At 34.6% G+C, this 23,658-nt stretch overlaps 1 protein-coding gene across 7 annotated transcripts in view; it reads left to right on the plus strand.

The window, feature by feature from the left end:
• The window catches only part of Pclo (piccolo presynaptic cytomatrix protein), a 323,641-nt gene that overhangs the window by 209,328 nt on the left and 90,655 nt on the right, over nt 1-23,658 (plus strand). For 5 of the 7 annotated variants that reach the window (XM_076913130.1, XM_076913132.1, XM_076913133.1 and 2 more), the window contains exons 11-14: nt 14,081-14,189; nt 14,725-14,792; nt 15,701-15,915; nt 21,998-22,048. In XM_076913130.1, coding sequence (XP_076769245.1) covers nt 14,081-14,189; nt 14,725-14,792; nt 15,701-15,915; nt 21,998-22,048 — 443 coding nt within the window. The remainder of the gene's footprint in view (nt 1-14,080; nt 14,190-14,724; nt 14,793-15,700; nt 15,916-21,997; nt 22,049-23,658) is intronic. The other 2 variants (XM_076913131.1, XM_076913134.1) reach the window with 1 other exon arrangement.

Raw genomic sequence — 23,658 nt, forward strand, 5'->3', positions numbered from 1 at the left:
TTTTATTCTTGGTATAGCACATTACCCCAATAATGCAGCATATAGCACTAGAGATTCTGTTCACATTCCATGTTAAAAATACAGATTTGAATCACATTTATTCAAGGCAGTGAGGGTAATTTTTCACAGTTTTTAAAAATTTTTCTTCTTTTCTTAGGAAAGTATAAGTAGTTGGGTTAATAGGTAGTAGATGATTTATTTTAATTTTATATTTATAGAATTTCTCTGCTTGATATGTTCCAAAATATGAAAAGTCATTTATATTTTTATTTCAGAATATCCAAGTATATACTCTGAGCTTTTATAGAATTAATTGCCTTTAAGGTATAATATGAGTGGCAATTTGTTCACAATATACTTTTTGAGCTGTATTTGTTTTACTTGCAATTGCGACGGTCCTTATTCTGAAAGATCTGCAGGGTCTAATGTTGTCCAGTGCTTGTCTGTCTCTCCCATGGCTTTCAGGGACGTCGGAGCACTCTGATGATGTTTACAGCACTCATTGACAATAGCTCTCTTCTTGTTGACTGGAGAATCCAAAACTATGTCCAGATTTCCTCTAATGGTTCATTTCTCTTTTTGTACATTCACAATGTATTACAAATCACATAAATTTTCAAGTTCTCATAAATTAATGCCAATTTGAAGAACTTGTTGGGTTTCTAATAACAAAGGAACTGTCAGTGTTTATGCTTTAAGCTAATATTGTGACCATTTGTTTTAAAACACTTGATTCAATCTTTTCTTGAATTCACTTTCAAAATGAAGTTTTCAATTTTATTTATAGACAGAAGAATTTTGTGTTTCGGAATGTTGAAACTGACATAAATCATTACTGTAAAATTATTAGATTATTCTCACACTAGATTTGAAATATACCTAGTGTTGACTTCTTTACAATTTTCCACTTATCAGAATTTCCTAAGTTTTTCTACTATTTTTGATCAGTTGATAATGATCTTTTAAAATCTTAGTAAATAAGACACTAAATGGACCTGCTGAACTAAATTTGACTCCCCAAATGTAAAATCTATCTCTTGATAGCATTTAGAAACATTATTGAACAAGTACTGAACAAAGAATGGTCTGACATTTATTACTTTTTCTTTTAATTGCTGAAGATCTGGCTTTGCTGAGAATTTAATTACAAATCACCTATTTTTTAATGCTATTCCTGCTATTTCCCTTAGGTTCAAAATTCTCACAGATCTCTTGCCCATGAATGTTGCCATTTGAAATGATCACGGAGATTGGAGTTTTAACTAGTGTATTTTTCTCATTTTCTTTGAATAACTTGTAGACACAGAAGTACATTAGCATGTGTTGTCATTTATTTACAACTTGTCACTATCAGTTAGGATCTTTATGCCAAGATCAATGATCATTAAATCTTTTCATGTTACAATATCAATATCACTTTTTAAAAATCCTTCTTTCAAATATTGCATCCCAACTGTAGTTTTTGTTTCCTCCCTTCCTCCCTTCCTCCCTTCCTCCCTTCCTCCCATCCCACCCTTCCTCCCTTCTTCCCAGTACACACACACACACACACACACACACATACACGCATACGCGCGCACACACGCACACACACACACACACACACACACACACACACACACACACACACGTCCCATCTTCCCATCTTCTCCACATCCACTGTTACTCCATTTCCCTTCAGGAAAGAACAGGCCTACTGATATCCACCAAATGTGTCATAACAAGATGCATTAAGACTAGGCACAAACCCTTATATCAAGGCACCCAGTAGGAGGAAAAGGATCCCAAAAGCAGGCAACAGAGTCATAGACAACCCTCACTTCCACATTTAGGAATCCCATAAAAACACCAAGCTACACAGCCATAGAAGATATTCAGAAGACCTATCTCAGGCCTATACAGGCTCCCTGATTGTCTGTTCAGTCCCTATGAGCCCCTATGAGCCCTGGTTAGTTGATTCTATGAGCCATGTTCTCACGGTGTCCTTGGCCCCTCTGGTTCCTACAATCCTTCCTCTTATTGTATGGGATTCCCCAAATCTGACTAATTTTGGCTGTGGGTTTCTTCTGTTCCAATCAGTTGTTGGATGAAACCTTTCTGATGTCGATTATGCTAGGCTCCAGTCTATGAGTATAGCAGAGTATCATTAGGAATCATTCATTGGCTTAAAAAAACTAAACTTTATCTAGACTATTTTATGTAAGGAAGCATTTATGTCAATAGCATTTCAACATCAGAAAGTGTTTAATTTACGGCACACTTCATTCTTTACAAAATACTATTTTAAGTCTTATCAAATTGATACTCCATCCCTTTTCAAATTAGACATTCACAACATGATTAAAATATCTCAATATAATCATAAGTTTTACTTGCTAAGCTGATAAAAGCCTGAGCCACTCTGAGGACACACCTCCCTTGGTTTTGACATTTAGTGGGGTTTTGTTTGTTTGTTTTGTTCTCGGGAGTGTTATTGTTCTGTTTTTTGGGTTTCTTTCCTTTTGAATCTTCAGTGTCTAGCATAGTGCTAATAAAACAAGGGCTTGAGCAATTTCTAGAAAGGTAAAACATTATGATTCACTTTTGATAATAAATTGGATACTTAAATGTGACTCTACAGGGCTGTGAGAAACACATCAATGCCTATAGTTATAATCTGCCATCGATGGGAACCATGAACATTTATATTATCATCAATATATGGTCCTATAACTTTTCATTATCTTTTCAGAGAAGATGAAGGAATTTGAAACTGTATCTGCTCTTAGCACACAGCTGAACTTTGAGCTTAGCTGCACATAAATTTACGTAAATGTGCTCTGCATATGTTTGTTGTTTTCTGGATTTGGCCTTGCATTTCAATTCAGATTTCTGGGGTTTGTTGGGATGGTTTATGTGCTGGATGCAGCAGGACCTTTGAAAATAGCTTCTGTGTGTGAAAAAAATTAGCAGTTCTTTCCCCTGTAATCCTCAAATAGATTGTCAGTCCTCAGTGGTTAAGAAAGAGCAAAGGGCACAAACTCATGATAGATGAATCTCTGGTGGAGTGGTTTGCTGCCTGTGTCTGATTGATTTCCACTTCAGCTGTGAGTCTGCTAAATGACAGTTCAGTCAGTGACTGAACTGCTGGTTTACATGTCAGCCACCTTAAGGCAGGTTTCCGGCTTGCCTCTACAATAAAGGGACAAAACAATCAAAGCTTAGATGGTGCATATTGACATCATTTTGTTATACCTTTCCTGTTGTTTGAGGTAAGAGTTAAGATCAACACAATACAGATACATAATTAGAAACAAGAGTCTATTATTCATCATCACAAAGGCTATTAAGAAATTGCAATAGTCTTTCTACATTTCTGATTGAGAACCAAGTCTTGAACAAAAAAATTCTCTTACATTAAAATCTCATAAATCTATACACACCTGCCAATGTAAGATTACAGTGATCTTACAGAACCTTATTAATTAGGTACATATAATACCTAGTATGATATAAATTCTACACAGTAGTTGCTATATTATGTTGCTTAGAGTTCAGTGACAGGTAAAAAGTCTGTTTTGTGAATCACAAATGCACTTGTGTATGATGCTGAGAATTGAAGCCAGGACCTCATTGGAAGCATTAAAAGTGATCAGCTATTCATCAGAAAAGTTGTATAAAACTTACAGACCATATTCCTTCTTTGTTTGATTCAGAGGGCCTTGTTTTCCTAGTGTTCTCCATTTCCTCTGACTCTTACAATCTTTCGCCTTTTCTTCAGCAGGGTTCTCTGAGCTCTGAGGGGAGAGAATTACTGTACACCATAAATTTAGACTCCCTCCACATAATGTTTGGCTGCGGGTCTCTGCATCTGTTCCTATCTGCTGCCAGATGAAGCCACTCTGATGGTGACTTTATAAGACACTGATCTATGGTTATAGCAGAATATCATTAGAAATCATTTTATTGATTTTTGTTGTTAGGTTTTACCCTAGGCCTCTGGAGTAGATAGTCTCTGCTTCTTGATTACCCAAGCAATGTCGAGTATGGGCTGCTTCTGGTAGAGAAGGCCTTAAGTCAAATCAGACATTGGTTGGATAGTCCCACAGTTTGTGCCTACCATATTTTATAGGCAAGACAGAGTGCAGGTCAATGTTTTTGTGGCTGGATTGGTATCCATGTTTTTCTTTCAGTAGTCTGCATAGTACCATCTGGCAACAGAGATTAGAACAAAAGTGCCTTCCTGCTGGCACCAGCTTGACCTCTCCATGTTCAATGACCTATGTGGATGATGTCCTCAGCAATGGAGTCCCACTGTCAGTTTGTCTTAGCATCAGTCTAGGTTGTTTGGGACTTCCATGGATCCCTGTTAGCCAACAACACAATTGAATGCAATCCAGTATATCTACTAAAAGCTTTGCCTGGCTATAAAGGATGCCCAGTTAAAACTCTATATCCTCTGTTACTAGGAACTCTTGTTAAGATCACCTTCATAGATTCCAGAAAGTTTCCACCGCACAAGGTTTTCACACCACCCATCAAACACCCACCAAATCCCAGCTGTCTCTTTTTTATCTCCCTCTATCCCATCTCACCCCCACCAAACATGATTCCTCCTGCTCCCATCTCTACTGCCCCAATTTAATTTTTCAAATCTATTCTGTTTTGACCTCCCAGGAAGACCCATGTTTCCACCCTGGGACCCTCCTCTTTATCTCTGAGTCTTTGGATTATAGCTTGGTTATAATTTATGTAATGGCTAATATCCACTTATAAGTAAATACATACTATATATTTCTTTCTGAATCTGAATTACATCAATTGGTGTGATTTTTTTCTAAATCTATCCATTTGCCTGCAAATTTCATGAAGTCATTTTTTAAAACAGCTGTGTAATACTCCCTGTTTAAATGCACCACATTTTCTGTATCCATTCTTCTGTTGAAGGACATATAGGTTGTTTCCAGTTACTATTATGAATAAAGCTAAAAGAAACATGATTCAACAAGTGGGGTTTTTTGTTTTTTTGTTTGTTTGTTGGTGGGTTTTTTTGGCAGAATGGTCCTTTGGTATATACTCAAGAGTGGTATATTGGGTCTTGAGGTAGATCATTTGCCAATTTCCTAAAGAACTGTTATATTGATTTCTAAAGTGGCCTCCCAACAGCAATAAAGGAGTATTTCCCTTGCTCCACATTCTCACCAGCATTACCTGTCACTTATGTTATTGTTATTGATCTTAGGCATACTGACAGGTGTAAGATAAAATTTCAAAGTAGATTTTTTCCCTAATGGCTAAGGATGTTGAACATTTCTTATGTGTTTGTCAGCACTTTAGATTCCCCTTTTAAGAACTCTGCTTAGATCTGTACACCACTGTTTCATTTCATTAAGTGTTTTTAAATATTTATTTTTTCAAGTTCTATATGTTTGAGATATTCTATTATTCCTTTATTGGATGTGGAGTTGGTAAAAAAAAAAAAAAATCCATTCTGTAGGCTGCCACTTTGTCCTATTGACAGTGTCCTTTGCCTTGCAGAAGACATTCAGTTTCATGAGGTCCCACCAATTAATTGTTGATCTTAGTGCCTGTGTTATCAGTGTTCTTTTTTAAAAAGTTGTCACCTGTGCCAGTGCACTTAGGGCTGTCCTCCATATTCTCTTCTATTAGGTTCAGTATATCTGATTTTATGTGAAGGTCTTTGATCCAGCTGGATTTGAGTTTTGTGCACAGTGATAAATGTTAGTCTGTTTGCATTCTTCCACATGCAGACACCCATATAGAGCAGCAGTATCATTTGTTGAAGATGCTTTCTTTTTTCCATGATGTGTGTATTTCTGGCTTCTTTATAAAAAAAAAAAATATCAGGTTTGTATAGGTGTGTAGATTTATTTCTGGGTCTTGAATTCAATTCCATTGATCAATGTGTCTGTTTCATGCCATTACCATCTGGTTTTTATTAATATAGCTCTATTGTACAACTTAAAATCAGTGATGGTGATACCTTTAGCCGTTCTTTTATTGCTCAAGATTGTTTGAGCTATCCTGGGCTTTTGTTTTTCAATATGGAGTTGAGAATTTTCTTTTCAAAGTCTGTCAGCAATTGTGTTTGAATATTGATGGGGATTGCATTGAATCCATAGAGTGCTTTTAAAGGGAGGGTGGCCATTTTTACTTTGTTAATGGTACTGATCCGTGAATATCAGAGATCTTTCGGTCTTCTGGTATCTTATTCTAAATGTCTTCAAAGTGTTGAAGTTCTGATCATACAAGTCTTTTACTTACTTGGTTAGGATTACCATAAGATATAATAATTGAGGCTATGGTGAAAGGTGTAATTTCCATGACTTCCTTCTCAGTCTGTTTATCATTTGTATATAGGAGGGCTACTGATTTTTGCGAGTAATTTTATATGCAGCTACTTTGCTAAGAGTACTTATCAGCTGTACAAGGGAGAAGTTTCCCAGTGGAATTTTAGAACAACTTGTATATACTATCATATCATCTGCAGATAGTGATACTTTGACGTCTACCTTTCCGTATTGTATCCTCTTGATCTCTTTCAGTTGTCCTCATGACCCAGCTAAAACTTTAAGCACTATATTGAATTGATGTGAGGAGAGTGAACAGCCTTTCCTCGTTCTTGATTTTAGTAGAAATTCATTGAGTAGCTCTTCATTTAATTTGATGTTTTCTATAGGATTGCCATACATTTTCTTTATTATGTTTAGGTATGTTCCTTGTATTACTAATTTCTCTGAGACAGATTAGTCTGTGGATTGTAGCGTGATTATTCTGTACTTTATGTCTAATGTCCAATTATAAATGCACACTATATATGTCCAGGCTTTTCTGGCTTTTAGAGTCTCCATTGAGAAGTCATGTGTAAATCTAATAGATCTACCTTTATAGTTTACTAAGTTTTCCCCTTCCAGCTTTTAACGATCTTTCTTTGATTTGTATGTTTAGTGTTTTGATTATGACTTGACAATGGATGTTCTTTTGAGTCTACTCTATTTGATATTCTGTATGCTTCTTTTAGCTTTATAGGCATTTCCTTTAACTTGATAAGCTTTGCTTCTATGATTTGTTGAGAATATTTTCTGGGCTTCTGAGCTGGGAATTCTTCTCTTTCCTTTATTCTTATTATACTTACATTCGATCTTTTTATAGGGTCCAGATTTCCTATAAGTTTTATGTCAAGAGTAATTTTTAGAATTAACATTTACTGTCACTGACTGTAAATGTTTATTTACAGTTTCTTCTATATGTTTAATGCCTGGGAGTCTCTCTTCTATCTCGTATAATCTGTTAGTGAATCTTACCTCTGTAGTTCCTGTTTAAATTCTTAAATATTTCGTTTTCAGAGTTCCCTCAGTTTATGTTTCCTTTATTCTGTTTCCATTTTTAGGTCTTGAACAGCTTTATCCTTCAAATATTTGTATTTTCTTAACTTTTTTTTTTAAAAAGAATTTAGTCATTTTCTCCAATTGTTACTATTTTCCTGAATTTTAGGTATTTATTCATTTCCTCTTCAAGGACCTCCGTTATTTTCATATAGGTGGTTTTGAGGTTTTTTTCCTTGTGTGTCAGCTATATTGGATGAACTCTGGTGGAGATATAGTGCCCTGACTTTTACTGATTGTGTTTTTGCTGGAGCCTATGCATCTGGGTTTAGGATGAATACAGGTCTAAGTGCTGGTGTCTGGTTTTTTTCTTTGCTGTGTGGATGTTTTGATCCTTGGTTTCTGTTTACTCTCTGGATTTTCAGAGAATATGTTAGCTTTGTGTAGCCTGTTATGCTGGCTGCTTCACCTGGTGTATTCACAGGGAATGACTGCTGTTGTTCAATACTGGATTTCTGGCAGGTGTGACCTATGGTTGAACAGGAAGTGCCGGGACTGGGCACTGAAACACAGCTATGAGTAGGGAAAAGGAAGCTAGGACGAAATGGTCTGTGGCATCCACTGGAAATTTGGGCACAGAGGAAGGAAGGATACAGCTGACAATCTGTTGTAGCACTATGGATGAGACTTAGGGATTGGGTCTGGGATAAAAAAGCCATACTTTTATTCTTGAATTGGTGAATTTATAAGCATATGCCAAGCAAATGTTAAAAGAATAAATGGTAAGTAGAAGAATATTATAAATTGGGCATTCAAAATATCCAATAGAGAAAATTAGTGAAGGAAAATTGAGAGATCCATAAAGTGGTAATCATCAAATTAAGGGGTGTACAAACTCCCAACAGCAACATACTGAGGAAATCACTCAAAGCCAGAAAGCTGAAGAGTCCCATGGAGAGTGCCAGGGTCCAATGGAGGCTTCCTGGGCAGTTCAGAGTGTTCCATGTGGAGAGACTTCCAAATTAAAAAAACCTAATAGATACAGATAAACACAAAACTTCAAATGAGATACTCACATCCAGCAGAAACCAGCTGGGAAAACTGAGAGACTACACTGGAGTTGGTCACATTTTGGGTGGGGAAGCAACCCATCCTTCTGATGGAGGCCATCAGAAGACACTTTAACACAAACATGTTTGAGTCGGAAAGAGAAGTTAGGGTCTAGCCCTGCTCCCGTAGCCAGCTTCTCAGGGAACTCGAACAGCACATGGCAGTTTATCAATAGAACACACATTACAAACAATACGAAAGGAGCCAAATATATTTTAAATCTTTCTCAAAAACCGCTTCTACTGTATTGCTTTCTTAGGCTGATATGTGTGTACATGAGCTGATCTACTAACCAAGATAATTAGCACACACTTCACATTCTGTATCATTTACTTATTGGTAAAGAAACTTAAGATTTACTCATAGCAAACATCAAGCACCAGAGTATTACCAACTACATTTAACATGAATGATAGTTTCCCAAATCATTTATACCGTAATTAAAAATTTCAACACACTGACCTTTCTCTCCCATTTCTCTGAGTCTCAGTCCCATACTAACATCCACTCCCCTTCTGCATTCAAGAATGGTAAGACTATTAGAATTTTCCATTTAATGCTAATGGTTGATTACAAGATTGCTTGTCCAACCAGCCTTTTCAGTTACAGTTCTTGTCCTTTCTCGCTTATGTAAAATTTTAAAGACATATCTCAGAAATGTTTGCAATGTCCTGTACATTTAATCTACCAAACAATACTATGAAATAAAATTTATATTTATGAGTATGCTAAGGGGAGATGATGATATTACTACCTGTTCAATAGCACTTATGTTTATTAGGAAATATTTTTTCTGTAACAAAAGTATGATATTTGTGTTAAAATCTATTATACAATTAATAGATTACATTTGCATGACATTAAAATTGAAATAGTTAAGAATATATAAATATAAAAGAGAATTAAAGACAGAGCTAAAGTTACAGCACTTAATGATTCAACCTGGACACTTAAAATGGAAGAGGTAATCATTTGGGTATTTTGTCTCTTTTAACTTCTTTTGTCCATTCATTTACACTACAAATCTCTGCATAATTCTCATACTTTTTTACTTAGTCTGTTTATATTAACTGGACACGACATTCTTCAGATATGATAGCTAATATGGTAATATGATTTAATTAAAAGGTAATTAGAAATACCATCCCTGAGCATATCAACAAAATCAACTGATAAATTCAATTATAAAATGGTTTTACATTCTGAACTCAAATCCACTTAAAAATGAGATAGTGTCATTATGCATATTATATTATTTCCTGGGGATCTAATCAAATTATACTAACATGCCCACTATCTTCTACTGATTTATTCAGTTATTCTAATAAAACACAATATTCTAAGACAATAGATTGTAGTAATAAATTGATTCTGGCATATGTATCAATTCTTCCAGTAAGAACTAGACTGTAATGGTGAATTATTTTAGTAATCATTGTAAACTAAAAGAAAAAAATATCAAGGAACAGAAATCTTAGGAATTTTATTCCCTTATCTTTTCTGCTATTAAGAGCATGGATTTGCAATATTGGTACTAAAATACACACACACACACACACACACACACACACACACACAAATCTCATTGCTTTGTTTTATAAATCAGTTGTAATTAGTTCAAGTTGTCTTTTCAACTATTCATAGAAAATCTAATTGCTTATATTAATTGATGTTTTTGTCTTAGATTCAGTAAAAATTACCTATTTAGTAATCATATAGTCTAGAATATTGAAAATGATACACAATACTGAGGATGCCCTTTAAGCCAGGGCATTTCCTCCAGAGGAGGGGACTTCCTTACTGTGACTTGCCATTTACAAGAGAAGTTCTGGATTCAGTGGAAGTCATAGAACCTAAGTACATCCTGTAGTAATTTTTATTTGAGGAAATGCCATCCACCATGGAATTACCTTCACATGCAAACAGAATGAGAGTTCCTAATGTTTTCAAAAACCTAGACCACCATTTCTTCACTAAGCAAAAAGAAGGAGAGGAGATGGAATAGGGAGGATCTAGGGAGAAGAAATGGGGAAAGAGGACGACATCGGAAATGTAAATAAATAAAATATCCAAAAAAAGACATTGCCATTCAGTTGTATGACCTAAACTCTGAAATGCATTCCCACTGTTGCTTTGTTAAAACATTTTGAAATGAGGAAACAAAATGAAATAAAGCTTTATGATTTGTTGGTCATTCACAAAAAAAAAAAAAACCTGATTTTCTATTTTAATTTTTTGAATCTATCCTGAATGCTTTACTTTCCATCAGATAACAAGATTACATCTCAGCAACACTGAATAATATCACCACTCTTATATTTAGATGATGCTCAACACTCTACAGTTATTTGCTGTATATAAGAAGACTCTTCAACAATCTCCTAGTGTTAAGGAAATCATTTAAGCTATTATGGATCTCCCTTTTTTATAACAGATAAACTATAAATTGTTTTAAACAAAAAATTGTTTTATAAGCTCGAACATCCTTGTTTTATAACACTAATCTAGAAACTTGTGCTGGCTTCTGATTTAATAATCTTCAGTTCATCTAAAACTTCAATAGGATTTATAAAATTATTTTTAAGGTACATACTATTGGATTTCATTATGGCACTTGCATATCTATGTGTGATTACATTCTGTTCAAATCCATTCCTTGACAACACTGCCCTCCCTAGTGCTCTATGTGACATTTTTTTTCTGGGTTCCTTTCTTCCCAAAACTGTTTTTCCTTCTGCTTATGTCACATGTATTCCATTACCTTCTCCTCTTCATTCTTGTCTTAAGATGTCTCCCTCCCCTCTGCTGACCCATGACAATTTCCTGAGTTTACAAGTAGGAACAACAAATCATCACTGTTGCATACTTGACAAAAATCCAGAATTTGTCTTAGTTTTTATAAGTAAACATTCACATGCATAGTATTTACTAGGATTGTTTATAATCTACTAAACAAGGTACTTTAAGATGGAAAAATATATCTAAATTATTAAATGGTAAAATAAAGCATTATAGAATATCTGGAGAATGCAAGTTCTAACACATTTTCGTGCATATTATTTTTCATAAAAATTAGTATGTAAGATTTTACAATAGATAATGTTATCAAACATTTTTAAATGTGGTACTACAATGCTTCCTGCTTCAATTTTTTTCTCAGGGTGGATTTTCATGTTTGGGACTGTTTAATTTTTCAACTTTTAAACATACTTTAAAACTCTAATCTTTCTTTGAAGAATATCTCTGATATTTAATACTAATTGATTTAAATCTGCAGATGAATTTGGATATATAAGCATTTTTAACACCATTCATTCTTGAAGACTGTGGACATATAATTACATTTCTATTTCTTTGTAGCCTCATCATAAGTGTTTAATGGCTTTTATAACTGCTTCATACTTTATCTTCTAAAGATCTTTCACGTAATTAAGTGAATTCATTCCTAGCAACTTCGTTTTATAATCTTATATCATTGCGAAATAGTTTGCTTTTGTGATTTGTATTACAGTTAATACACTGTTGTTAGAGCAGTGCTACTAATTTTTGTATGTTTACCTTGTATCCTGCAACTTTCTCAAATTTATCAGTCCAAAATAGTTTCTTGGCTTATTATACATTTTTTTAAACTGTGAAGCATTTCTTCTATACCAAGTTCATTCTTCATCTTATGAAATCTATTAAAATATTATCAAATGTTCTTTGTGTAACTACTGAGATGATTCCATGGTTGTTATCCTTTATTTTGTTTCTGTCTTCAATCACATATATTGTTTTGAAATTACATAATATTTAACTCATAATTCTATAAATGTTTTATGAAATGGATACGAGTAGCAGTCCATTCTCTTGCAGGAAGTGAGGGACATTGGCGTGGGAAGCATTAACTAACTCCTCAAAATAGTGACCCTTTTCATAGAACATCAGCAAGTTACCAGACCAGGACAAAAGAACTGGCAGGATATTGATTAGCTTTCTCCAATACACAGACTAATATGAAAAAAGATAAAAGAAGCTCAGGAGTATCTATAGGGCAGAACAATTCTCAGAGTTAAAAGTATCATATATGTATCTTGGCAAGAATCTGGTCAGCAATGTTAGTGACAATATATAATATGCTTTCCTGCATCATGACTAGATACTTGCTTATTTCACTAGACAATTAAGTTTTGCTAGAGTTCCCTTTGTTTTAAAATGTAAAAACACGACCAGGCAAAAGCAACAGAAAAAAAATAGACCTGTGACTGTTTCCTTAGAATATGATTCTGTAGAAATGTGAAGAAGTAATATCGAAATCATTATAGCATGAAGTTTCAATTCAGAATAAATGTAGGTTTTCCTCCTGTTAGGACAATGCTTTGATTTCTGCTTTCATGTGTGCTGAGCCTTTCTTAGAATCATTGTCTTTTATGTAATTTTCTTATTTTCTGTGTACACCAGCTGGGACGGTTGAAATAAACCTAAGGCCCATCTGAAGACAAAGGTTTCTTGGAGTAAGTTATAGAAAAGTCTTTTTGTGTTACTTTGAGCCTTTTGATGGACTTCTTCTGTTATTCCACTGTAGTATACAGGCAATTCCTTCACTTAATTGCAACTGGTAACATTCCTTTCAATGTGTACAATACCACTAAAACTTAGATACAACCATACTGTATTTATAATTTTACATTGAACCAGTGCTGAATTAAGCACAATGGAATTACACAGCGTAAAGTTTATTAAAGATGTAATAGTTCAATAATTATTTTTTTTTTAAATTTACTGTGTCATGGCATATGGACATTTTTAAATGGTAAATTTGATAACATTTTCAGTTATTTGGGCATTCAATGAGATGATTTTCTGCTGTGTGGACTCATCTCATATAAGTGTATTTTATGGTCATCTCAAATACTCACTCAGGTTATTTTAACAACTCACAAAAAGAGGCAAAAATACCTGGATGTAAAAATATTTAAATATTGACTATTACTATTTTCTTTTTGCATAAAATTATGCTTCTTGTTACATAGTATAAATGAAATGCCTTGACCAGGCAGGAGGGGCACATAATTTATTGGATTCTGTGAAAAATTCAACAGTGGGTTTTAAAAATAACAGCACAGCACAGGACCTTTCTGAGTTCAGAGCCTACTGCACAGGTTACAGACTTACAAGGCTGGCCTTCCTGTAACATCCTTCCTATTGTCTTCAGAAACAGCTGCCATGCAGTGAAATAGAAGACACAAAGTACAACCTTATTTATCTGGGTGAAACTCAGAAGCAGAGTTTCATCAGGAAATTCTGGTGACTTCTTACCATTCCCTTCTGTGAAAGAACGTGGCACTTAATACTCTTAAGCTAATGGTTGCAATTACTTGTATGTTTATTCAGAATATTTTTTGAGAGTGTGAACAGAATGCATGTATTTGCTAAGAATTGATAGTTTTTCAAAAGAAAAACGTGCATGTTGTCTTCAACATGTATTATGCACTCAGGTAAGTTTATATCTGACTATCTAATAATGTTCTGGAGAACATTGAACCAATGTTCTTGAAATGGTGTGCTGAGTTGGCTCTTAAAAGCAAGCAAAATCTCTTGTGCCCAAGAATTATGACTGAAGATAGTTCACATGTTTTATTTTTTACTCAAATTTGTCTTTTTAGGGATGCAAGTTTTGGAATGGAATGGGATCCCCTTAACTTCTAAAACATATGAAGAAGTACAGAGCATCATTAATCAGCAAAGTGGGGAAGCAGAAATATGTGTAAGACTGTGAGTTTTTCCCCATCTTTCTGTTTCCATTTTTTGGCTATCCATGTCTCTTTTAATTTAAAATTGTTAAGGTGGAAACTTTGCCAGCCAGCAAGAGATTCAGAAATTAGAAAATGAAGTGAATACAAGGTTTATGGCTTTCTTGTGTTCTGAATCAAAGGCTAAGTAAGGTATAGACAGACTCAAGCTGACAGTTTCTGATTATGATACAGCTCTCTCCCTTCCACGCTTTTATTAAAACATGTCATTTAAAAGGAGGCCAGAACCTACTTGGATTCCATAAATGGGCATAATATTTGAAATGACTTGCATCTACTTCATAAAGATTTCACCTTAAATGACCATTTTTATCAGCTTTGACTTTTGACAACATTGCTAATATGTACTGGGTTAGCCGGGTGCATGACTGGGAGTTGCTTTATATCATGACCACTTTTCATTGACCTCCTGAAAATAAACTCAGGGCAGTTGGAAGAGGTGCCTTTTGATTCAGGTTTCCTCAGTGTCTTTCTTAATAATCTGTCTTAATCTTCAGGGACCTCAATATGTTGTCAGATTCCGAAAATCCCCAGCATCTGGAACTTCACGAGCCACCAAAAGTTGGTAGGTGACAGCCACTTGATTTCAACCATGGATGAAGAGGCACGTACACAAGTAACCTGTTTTGACATACATGCAGACAGAATTATAGATTTGTAAACATGTATATGATTATGACACCAAAACTTTTAGTTACAGCATTAGCTTTCTGGTGAAACATATTGCATATTTAACTGTTAGACTAGGCAAGAAATATGTATGTTAAATATGTACTACATAAGTTTATGTTTTAAATTACCTAAATATGAATTCATCTTGTGAAGGCAATTTTGAGCCATTTCTTTTTAATCATAAAAATTTTAGTAACTATTATTTTTTTTCAGCACAACTTGGCCTTTTGCTGTTATTACAATGATTCTGGAAAGTCTGAGTTACTGAAATGCACTAGGTCCAACAGATATCACAATTCATACATACACACACACATACACACATACATATACACATACAAACATATATACATACATACAAACATATATACCTATATACACACACATACATACACCCACATATACACATAAATGTCATATACTCTGTAAAATTCTTTATAAAGAACAACATTTGGAAGATTTAGAAGACAGAAAATTTGTCCATACAGCATGTTCTTGGAAATAAAATAATGTGCTTTGTCATCCACACGGTTCACTCAATAAAATATTCAAAGTATTTTTCTGAAAACTTAATAGAATTTTAAATTGCCCCTGTAATTCATCATTATAATAGTCCTAGCTGGACCATCTAGATTTCTCCAGTAATAGAATAGATACATAAAACTACAATTGACTACATTTGGTTTTGAAAGCTTAATTTAGTCCATAAGTAATGATTGTGTCATCAGCCAGAATTCCAACCAGTGCCATGGAATATCCAACATACAGACCCAAGACATAAAGCCTTTCTTTTTGTTCTAGTAGATAAGGCAAAATCGCCAGGGGTGGATCCCAAGCAGTTGGCAGCAGAGCTACAGAAAGTCTCACTCCAGCAGTCTCCCCTGGTCATGTCGTCAGTCGTGGAGAAAGGGTCTCATGCTCACTCAGGTCCCACATCGGCAGGATCCAGTTCTGTTCCCAGCCCCGGGCAGCCAGGGTCGCCTTCAGTAAGCAAAAAGAAGCACAGCAGCACCAAGGTGAGAAGGACCCCATGTCGCCACAGTGGCCGATTCTGGTGGTTTAACCTGGACAGAAGTAGATGGGAAGCGAAATGAAATTGTAATGTTTTCTTGTGATGAGTCGCGCCCTGATGATCTACTGAAACAAATATTTCTCTCTTCTAATGGCTTAACTGACCCGAATAAAGAATCTCGGCTAATAAGATATGTCAGGTTTTAGAATGCCAACTTTGATCAATGTGCTACTTCCTATTTTTGATGTGTGGCAGAGGGTTCCAGAAATCTAAATTTCCTTCTATATAGAACATTAGCTTTACAACCTTTGAGACAATTTTTTTCTCAGTAAAAAGTGTAAAGAAAGGGTCCTGAGTTCAATTCCCAGCAACCACATGGTGGCTCACAACCGTCTGTAATGGGATCCGATGCCCTCTTCTGGTGTCTGTGTATGTATGTATATTATATATTAAGAACAAAGAAACGGAAATAATTTAGGACAAAAAAATAAAGGATAACAATGACAGATAAGCAACATTCTAGATCTTATTCCAGTTCCAATGTGTGGGTTGCACTTCGTGTGTGTGGCTTTACCTGAAAGCAGTATTTTGGGATTGGAGAGATGGCTCAGTGGTTAAGAGCACTGACTGCTCTTCCAGAGGCCCTAAGTTCAAATCCCAGCAACCACATGGTGGCTCACAACCATCTGTAATGGGATCTGATGCTCTCTTTTGGTGTGTCTGAAGACAGCTACAGTGTACTTGTCATATATATAAAATAAATAAATAAAATCTTTATTAAAAAAAGAAAGAAAGAAAGAAAGAAACCAGTATTTCCAGTGCTGGTTCTTTAAAGTTGCTGGAGAACCAAAAACTGTCCAGTGCAGCAGTGCTTCCTCCTTGTAAAAGCAGATGACATTACCATGTGTAACTGTTCTGACACATCACTCTTTTATTTAGGAGGCATTCCTGATACCTGAATGTCTGCTGGGCCATCTCTCCTAGGGCACGCCTCTAAACATTCTAAAAGGACCTAGAAAGAACGTGGGTTTTATCCTTAGAAATGCTAGTAGATCTAGTGTTATCATAAATGCCCTAACATCCTTGTGGTCAGTATTGCATTTATAACGCTCTGGCTTATGCTCCACCAACACTTGTCCATGATCATTACACTTCAGAAGTCACCCTCCACCAGAATACAAAGATTCCTCCCTCTCATTCCAAGGAGGCAAGTTCTAAACTGTGTGCTCCCGGTTCAGCAGCTGTGACACAGCACTGTATGGGAATGTGTTAGAAGTGCTTTTTTTTTTTTTTTCACAGCCTGGACTATTTCAAAAATCTGTGTGGATGGAGCTCAGAAACCTAGGTTTTATAACTTCTCTAGCTACATGTGATCTTCCTTAAAATTTGAAGATTACAGATGAAGATTCTAGGGCACAGTGAGTGGGTATTAGGAGAGTGAGGACCCTTAGGCTGCTGGGATCAGAAGCGGTGGTGGTTAAGGACCAATTTAGAAAGAAAGGGACCTCCATTCCAAGAAGAAAACACAACCGGAAAAGAGTTTCAGAATCAGAAAACTGCAAGTCTCCCCCATCCCTCCTTGCTTCCTTCTCCTCTCTCTCCTCCCACCCTGCCAGCTTCCTTCCTGCCTCCTAGCCTGCCAGCCTGCCTGCTTACCTCTTTTCTTCCTTCCAAAGGTGCCTCTTGTGTATCAAAAGAAAATTTGTATATAAACTGCAATTATCAGGTTCTAATTTTATTCTCCTTTTTGGTTACACACACCACTTAAAAACCATTTTTAATCCCCCTGAGCACATGTTATAGTTCTCTGACTTGCACAGAACAGTAAGAAATATATTTATGAATTAAAATGTCAGTGGTCACTTGTGAACCCCTGTTCTTGTTATGAATGCAAATTTATAAATTTGCCTTTCTATATAATATGTTTTGTATTATATTAATTGTATTATATTACTATATATTAGCTTTGAGTACCACACTTTAGAAAATGGAAACTCTAGAAATGAGAAAGCATTAGGAAAGGGGTTTTCGCAGCTATTTCTGCATGGAGCCATTCTTTCCTTTGTCAATAATTTGAGCCAGTGTAGATTTATAACATTCAGCTCAAATACTTAGTTCTAGTGTTCCATTGTCCAAAGAGTAACTGTTACATGTTACATGTAGCTGGTCTCAGATGACATCTTTGTATAGGTAAATTGTAGGCCAAACTCCAGTGACTTTATGTGAAGAAAAGACTCGAATATCTCAACACAAGTTTTATTTTGCTAGCATGGTGAAGTGACAATAATTAGGATAAATATAAACATTCATATATTCTTTTCTGTTTATTTTTACTGTGATTATTAGAAAAATTCAATTAACTCTGTAACTCACAAATATTCTCCATTGGATAGTTCTAGTATAGAAATTATTTTACTCTTGGCAGTGACATTAACTTAATCATAAAATCACATTATTTTGGAAAATATATTTATATATTGTATATACATAATATATTATATAATATATATATATTATATATATAGTGAGAGAGAGAGAGAGAAAGTGCATGTGTATATTTTTAAATGTAAAGATTTACCTAAAAGAGTAGACCTGCTACTTATTCATTTTTTTCTTTTTTTTAAGCAGGTACCTTTTGCTAAGTAATATATTTGTAAAGAGTTAATGATACGTTAAGTTGCCATTTGTTTCTTGTCTCCTACTTAAAATAAGTTAGACAGCTTTTTGAAGCTCTGTATCCTAATGGCAGGCAACAGCAAAGCCAAAGATTTCATATGTTCTTAAGCTAATATACAGAATTAGGGTTTTTTATTTCTGTAGGTCTAGAACTAACTAAATTAAATATTAAAATGCTTAAAATATACTCACATATTTTATATTGCATAAAATATACTAATAACATAAAATTACAATTAAATTGTATGATAGTGTTCTAAATCTAAATTACTTAATTTATAATTAATATAAGAATATATGTAGATGTTTAGAACACATCTATGAAACATTTTTATTTGATGCTTTTTATCAAAATATCTGCATGTGTTTGTATTTTGTCATTTGTTTCAGAGTTCAGAGTTAGATGTTAGTAAATAATAACAATATTTGTTTTTCTGTGCTTGAATTAATCTTTTAATTCATACATGTTACCAGCAACAGGATTTTATTCTTTTTTTTTTTTTTGTAGCTCAGTAATATGTCATCAGGTATATATCACATTTTCTTTATCCTTTATCCGTTCATCAGTTGATGAGCTGATGTTACCTTTACATTGCTGTTGTTAATATTGCTGAAATATATGTAGGCATGAAAAGACCTCTTCAAACGACAGATCCCATTCCTTTAGACATTTGGCCCGGAATGCATTGCTGGAGCCTCCTCAATTCTTTAGCATGTAGCAGACAGTTTTTAAGATGGCGGTGCTACTGTTCAGTTCCACCCGCAGTGGTCATGAGCTCTTTTGTGACCTCAGGTTCTCCAGTACTTTCCATTTTAGTCTTTATAATAGTAATAATCATCCCTTATGTGTTTCTAGGTTAATCTCCATGGTTGGTCTGATTTGTGCTTCTCTGATGACTGGGAGTTTGGGGGGGGGTATTTATTAAAGTTTTAGCATAAAATTCTTACCCATCATTCTTTGTTTTTAATCTTTAAAAGCTAGATTTTTTTCTAAATGGTGATATAATAATTTAAAAGAAGTACTTACTTATCTTATGTGTTCTTATGAAAAAGGAATTTCCTGTCATGATATCCTCAAAACTTCAATAAAACCCTGTAGAGAGAAGTCTCAGACATTTGAAAATGAATTAGTTATTTGAAGATATTATATTTGGATCTATTCTGATGGGAGGTGATAAAAGATAAACAGATGAAGTTACAAAATAAAATAAAATATCTACGTATGACAGAATAAAACTGTGGGGAAAGAGATGATAAAATTACAAGCAAACTGAAATAATTTTTAATGGCAATCAAAGTTCAAAGAAATAGGTAAGACAGTCCTATTTGTGATATAATTGGGGCTAAACAATTTAATAAGTATCTGTATCCTAAATTCTAAAGGTATTTTTAATCTTTTATAAAATTAAAAAATTATAAAAATTAAAAATTAAAAAAATAAAAATGTTTCTTTATCTTTCTTACTAGCTCTATGCACATGTGTGGGTCATGTACACTAATGAGCAATTCCCAACTCCTCAAACTCTGACTTCACCAGTTGGTCTGTAGAACCAACTCACTGGTTTTCTTGAAGTATATGTTTTAGTACAACAGTTAACAAAATCAGCTTCAAAAGTCATGACCCAGTTGAAAGGAGTATAAGTGTCTCTAAATTTGAAATGTAACTCCTATAACCTTACAATTTTCACAATATCTATATGCCATTTACACCCCATGACTTAAAATTTCTCATCATTTTCATAACAGAACCCCAGGAAACTGTAAAAAAAAACATAAGTTTATTTTCCTCTCAAATCTGGTTATTTTTTAAATGAATCAGGAATATTTGATGAAAAGCCCCAGTTGTTGTTGTTGTTGTTGTTGTTGGTGGTGGTGGTGGTGGTGGTGGTTTTCAATGCATAAACACTTCCAGGCATTTGCATAGAATTTTTTTTACCATTTAGTTTTCTTGTTTTATTAATTTAGAATGGAATATATATTAAATAAATACAATTGTTTAATAACAGCCAGTTATCCTTTTGAAGCCCAGCATAGTTTCGATGTTAATAGTTAGCATACATTATAAGTGAGCTAAACTATCAAATATATAAATTTGAACACCTGTAACCGTCTTGATTTCACCAGGCGCTGAGTTAATTTTATTCTTTGATAGCTTTTAAAGCAAGATTTGAAATAGACTTACTTTTTTCTTTTTTACTGTGCTCATTCTGTGTTTTGGTTAAAAGCACTGACTGGTCTTCCAGAGGTCCCAAGTTCAATTCCCAGCAACCACATGGTGGCTCATAATCATCTGTAATGGGATCCAATGCTCTTTCTGGTGTGTCTGAAGACAGCAACAGTGTACGCATATAAATGAAATGAATAAATCTATAAAAAAGTAACTAAGCATGTATACAAAGATATTATAATCGATATTGCCACTTTCCATTCAATTACTAAAACAAAGTCAGCTTTGCATACTTATAAATAAGTAGAAATGATGTATGAAGGTGGCTGCCACTCCACCTAGGTGCCATATTCATATCCTAATATTCTATCATAGATTTGGGGACAAATACATTATATATATATATATATATATATATATATATATATATATATATATATATTGGAAATGCAACAAGTTCATGAGTAAGCATTTATTGAGGAGCATGTATTAGTTTACAAAATCACTTTATTTAATTTTATTAGTTTTATTAGTTATTAATTTATTTTGAGACAGAGTTTTACTGTGTAGAATTAGACGGCCAGGAACTCACTATCTAGATCAGGCTAGCCTTGAATTCACAGTGGTCCACTCACCTCTGTCTCCTAAGTGCTGGGATTCAGGGCATGTGACTCCTTGTCTGGTTTCTAGATCTCTTTCTTACCCACTTTGAAGGATTTATTTGCCTAAAGAGTTATGAGAAAAATGAAAACCTATCTGAAAAGATAAATATTAATTAAAGGTGGTCTGCTCATAGAAAAATGTTGCTTGGGTGTTTCACTGTGCAGGGAGATAGAAGGAGAGAAGCAATGACCGTGACTTTCATCCTAGTTTCTGTATTCCTAGACAGTCTTATGTAAACACTGTTTCATTACTATGTGTTCTTTAAATTCTCTAAATACTTAAGCAAAATGCTTTAAACTAAATGCAATCATTTTGTTTAAGTAATTGAAAATCCTCCTGTCATGAAATCAAGGTTTCAAAACATGTTTTTCAAAATGAAAAATAGATTCATGTGTTGTAAAATTAAATAACTATGAGAATTATAAGTAGCTACTTTAATTCTGAAGCAACCAAATGGATAAAATGTATTTTCCAGGCAGTGTGCTATAACCAATACAAGTTAATTACAAAAGACAGTTAAAAGGAGAACACCTCTGAGTACTTTGTTTATTAATGTAACATGTGGTTTTCAATATTGCAGCCTACTGATGCCACCAAGGCAGCCTCTCACCCAATTACAGGAGAGATTCAGGTATGGAATGCTTTTCATGTCATCATGCTATCATCTTTTTGTTTTGTTTTTAGCATTTGTCTATTGGAATTTCTAACAGCCTGTCTGGTTCTTTCATTTTCTACAACATGTACAATACTATATGTAGAAAACAATGTCATACCATGATGTTTGATGCGTGTGTGCATGGAAACCAGTCATAGCTTTGAAATTCCTGACTGAAGGGTATTTAGTCAGTACAAACTGAACTTCAACGAGAGTGTGCTCGAGTGTGCTTTACACACAGCTTCTCCTTCCAAATGCCCGAAGGCCATTCTTCAAGTTATATTAATCAAATGATGGCTTTTGTTAAGTCAATGATTTCCGACTAACTGATAAAAAAAACTACCCTAGGGAAGTTATTGTCATACTGTAGGTCATAAAAACCTTGTTTTTATAAGATCAATTGAAAGAATTTTGGGTGGAAAATAGAATAAAAAGTACAGAAAATTTCAGCTTTAGGTCCATGTATACTTCTATATTTGAATATCTCATTATCACGGTTTATATCTTAGCATGAATCACAGTGAAATAGCTTTAAATTTGGGTTTTTGGTAATATCAAAATGTAATTAATGAGGATAAAAAAATATTACGACGTAGGAAGAATTAACACAGGGCAAATTAGTTTCCAGGAGGCAGCAAGGTTCCAGTAATGAAAATCGGGTATATCTCCAAGATAATGTAAAATAAATTCTCACAAAGGATTTACAGGATAGCAGAGATACAGGGAACAGTGCGTGACAGACAGCAGGAACACCCAGAAAGTTGTTGCACTCAGAATCAATGAGGGAATCAGCTTGGAGAGGCTGTGCTTCCAGGAAGAACTTTGGATGCAAGCAGATGGGAATTATCCCTCACATACTATAGCAGAGTACACGCGCTGTAGAGTAAGCTCAGACCGATGTGTGTTTGGGGAGTGGGGCCCTGTATTAAGAAGTTATGAGTCAATTGCTGACAGAGAATATGGCAAAGGTACAGACTGGAAAAACCAGCAAAATGACTCTGTACATACAAACAAAAGCTAAAGCAGAACTGTAAAATGCAGAGGAGTGTTTCCATTCCTCTCCTGGAAGGAACGGTGTGATCAGCGCTGCTTACTGTGCATTCCTGACCTTGCTGTTCCTCTGCTGGTTGCCTATGTTAGTTTTCACCTGACCCGTCTTTCAAGGTTCCAGAGGCAACACGGGAAATACTTAAACTATTGATTCCTAATAGTTTTCTCCTACCACGTTTTTAAGTCCTTGCCTTTAGACTGATGTTTACTGTTTCTGTTTGGTTTGATGTTCTCTTGTTCACTCTCCTGTGTCTTACCCTTCAGCAGTAAAACTTAATTCTGAAGTTGAAACTTACCTTGACACGATACCTGTGAGCAGTTAACAGTGGTTCTTAACCTTTCTAACGCTGTGACCTTTAATTCAGTTTCTCATGTTGAAGTGACTCGCAATCATAAGATTATTTTTATGGCTACCTCGAAGCTATAATTTTGCTACTATTATGAATTGTAATGTAAATATTGTTGTGGATAGAGGTTTGCCAAATGAATCGCAACTGCACAGGCTGAGAACCACTGAGTTCAAATATTGTTAAAGC

Source organism: Arvicanthis niloticus, chromosome 15, assembly GCF_011762505.2.
Source record: "Arvicanthis niloticus isolate mArvNil1 chromosome 15, mArvNil1.pat.X, whole genome shotgun sequence".
Taxonomy (NCBI): Eukaryota; Metazoa; Chordata; class Mammalia; order Rodentia; family Muridae; genus Arvicanthis; species Arvicanthis niloticus.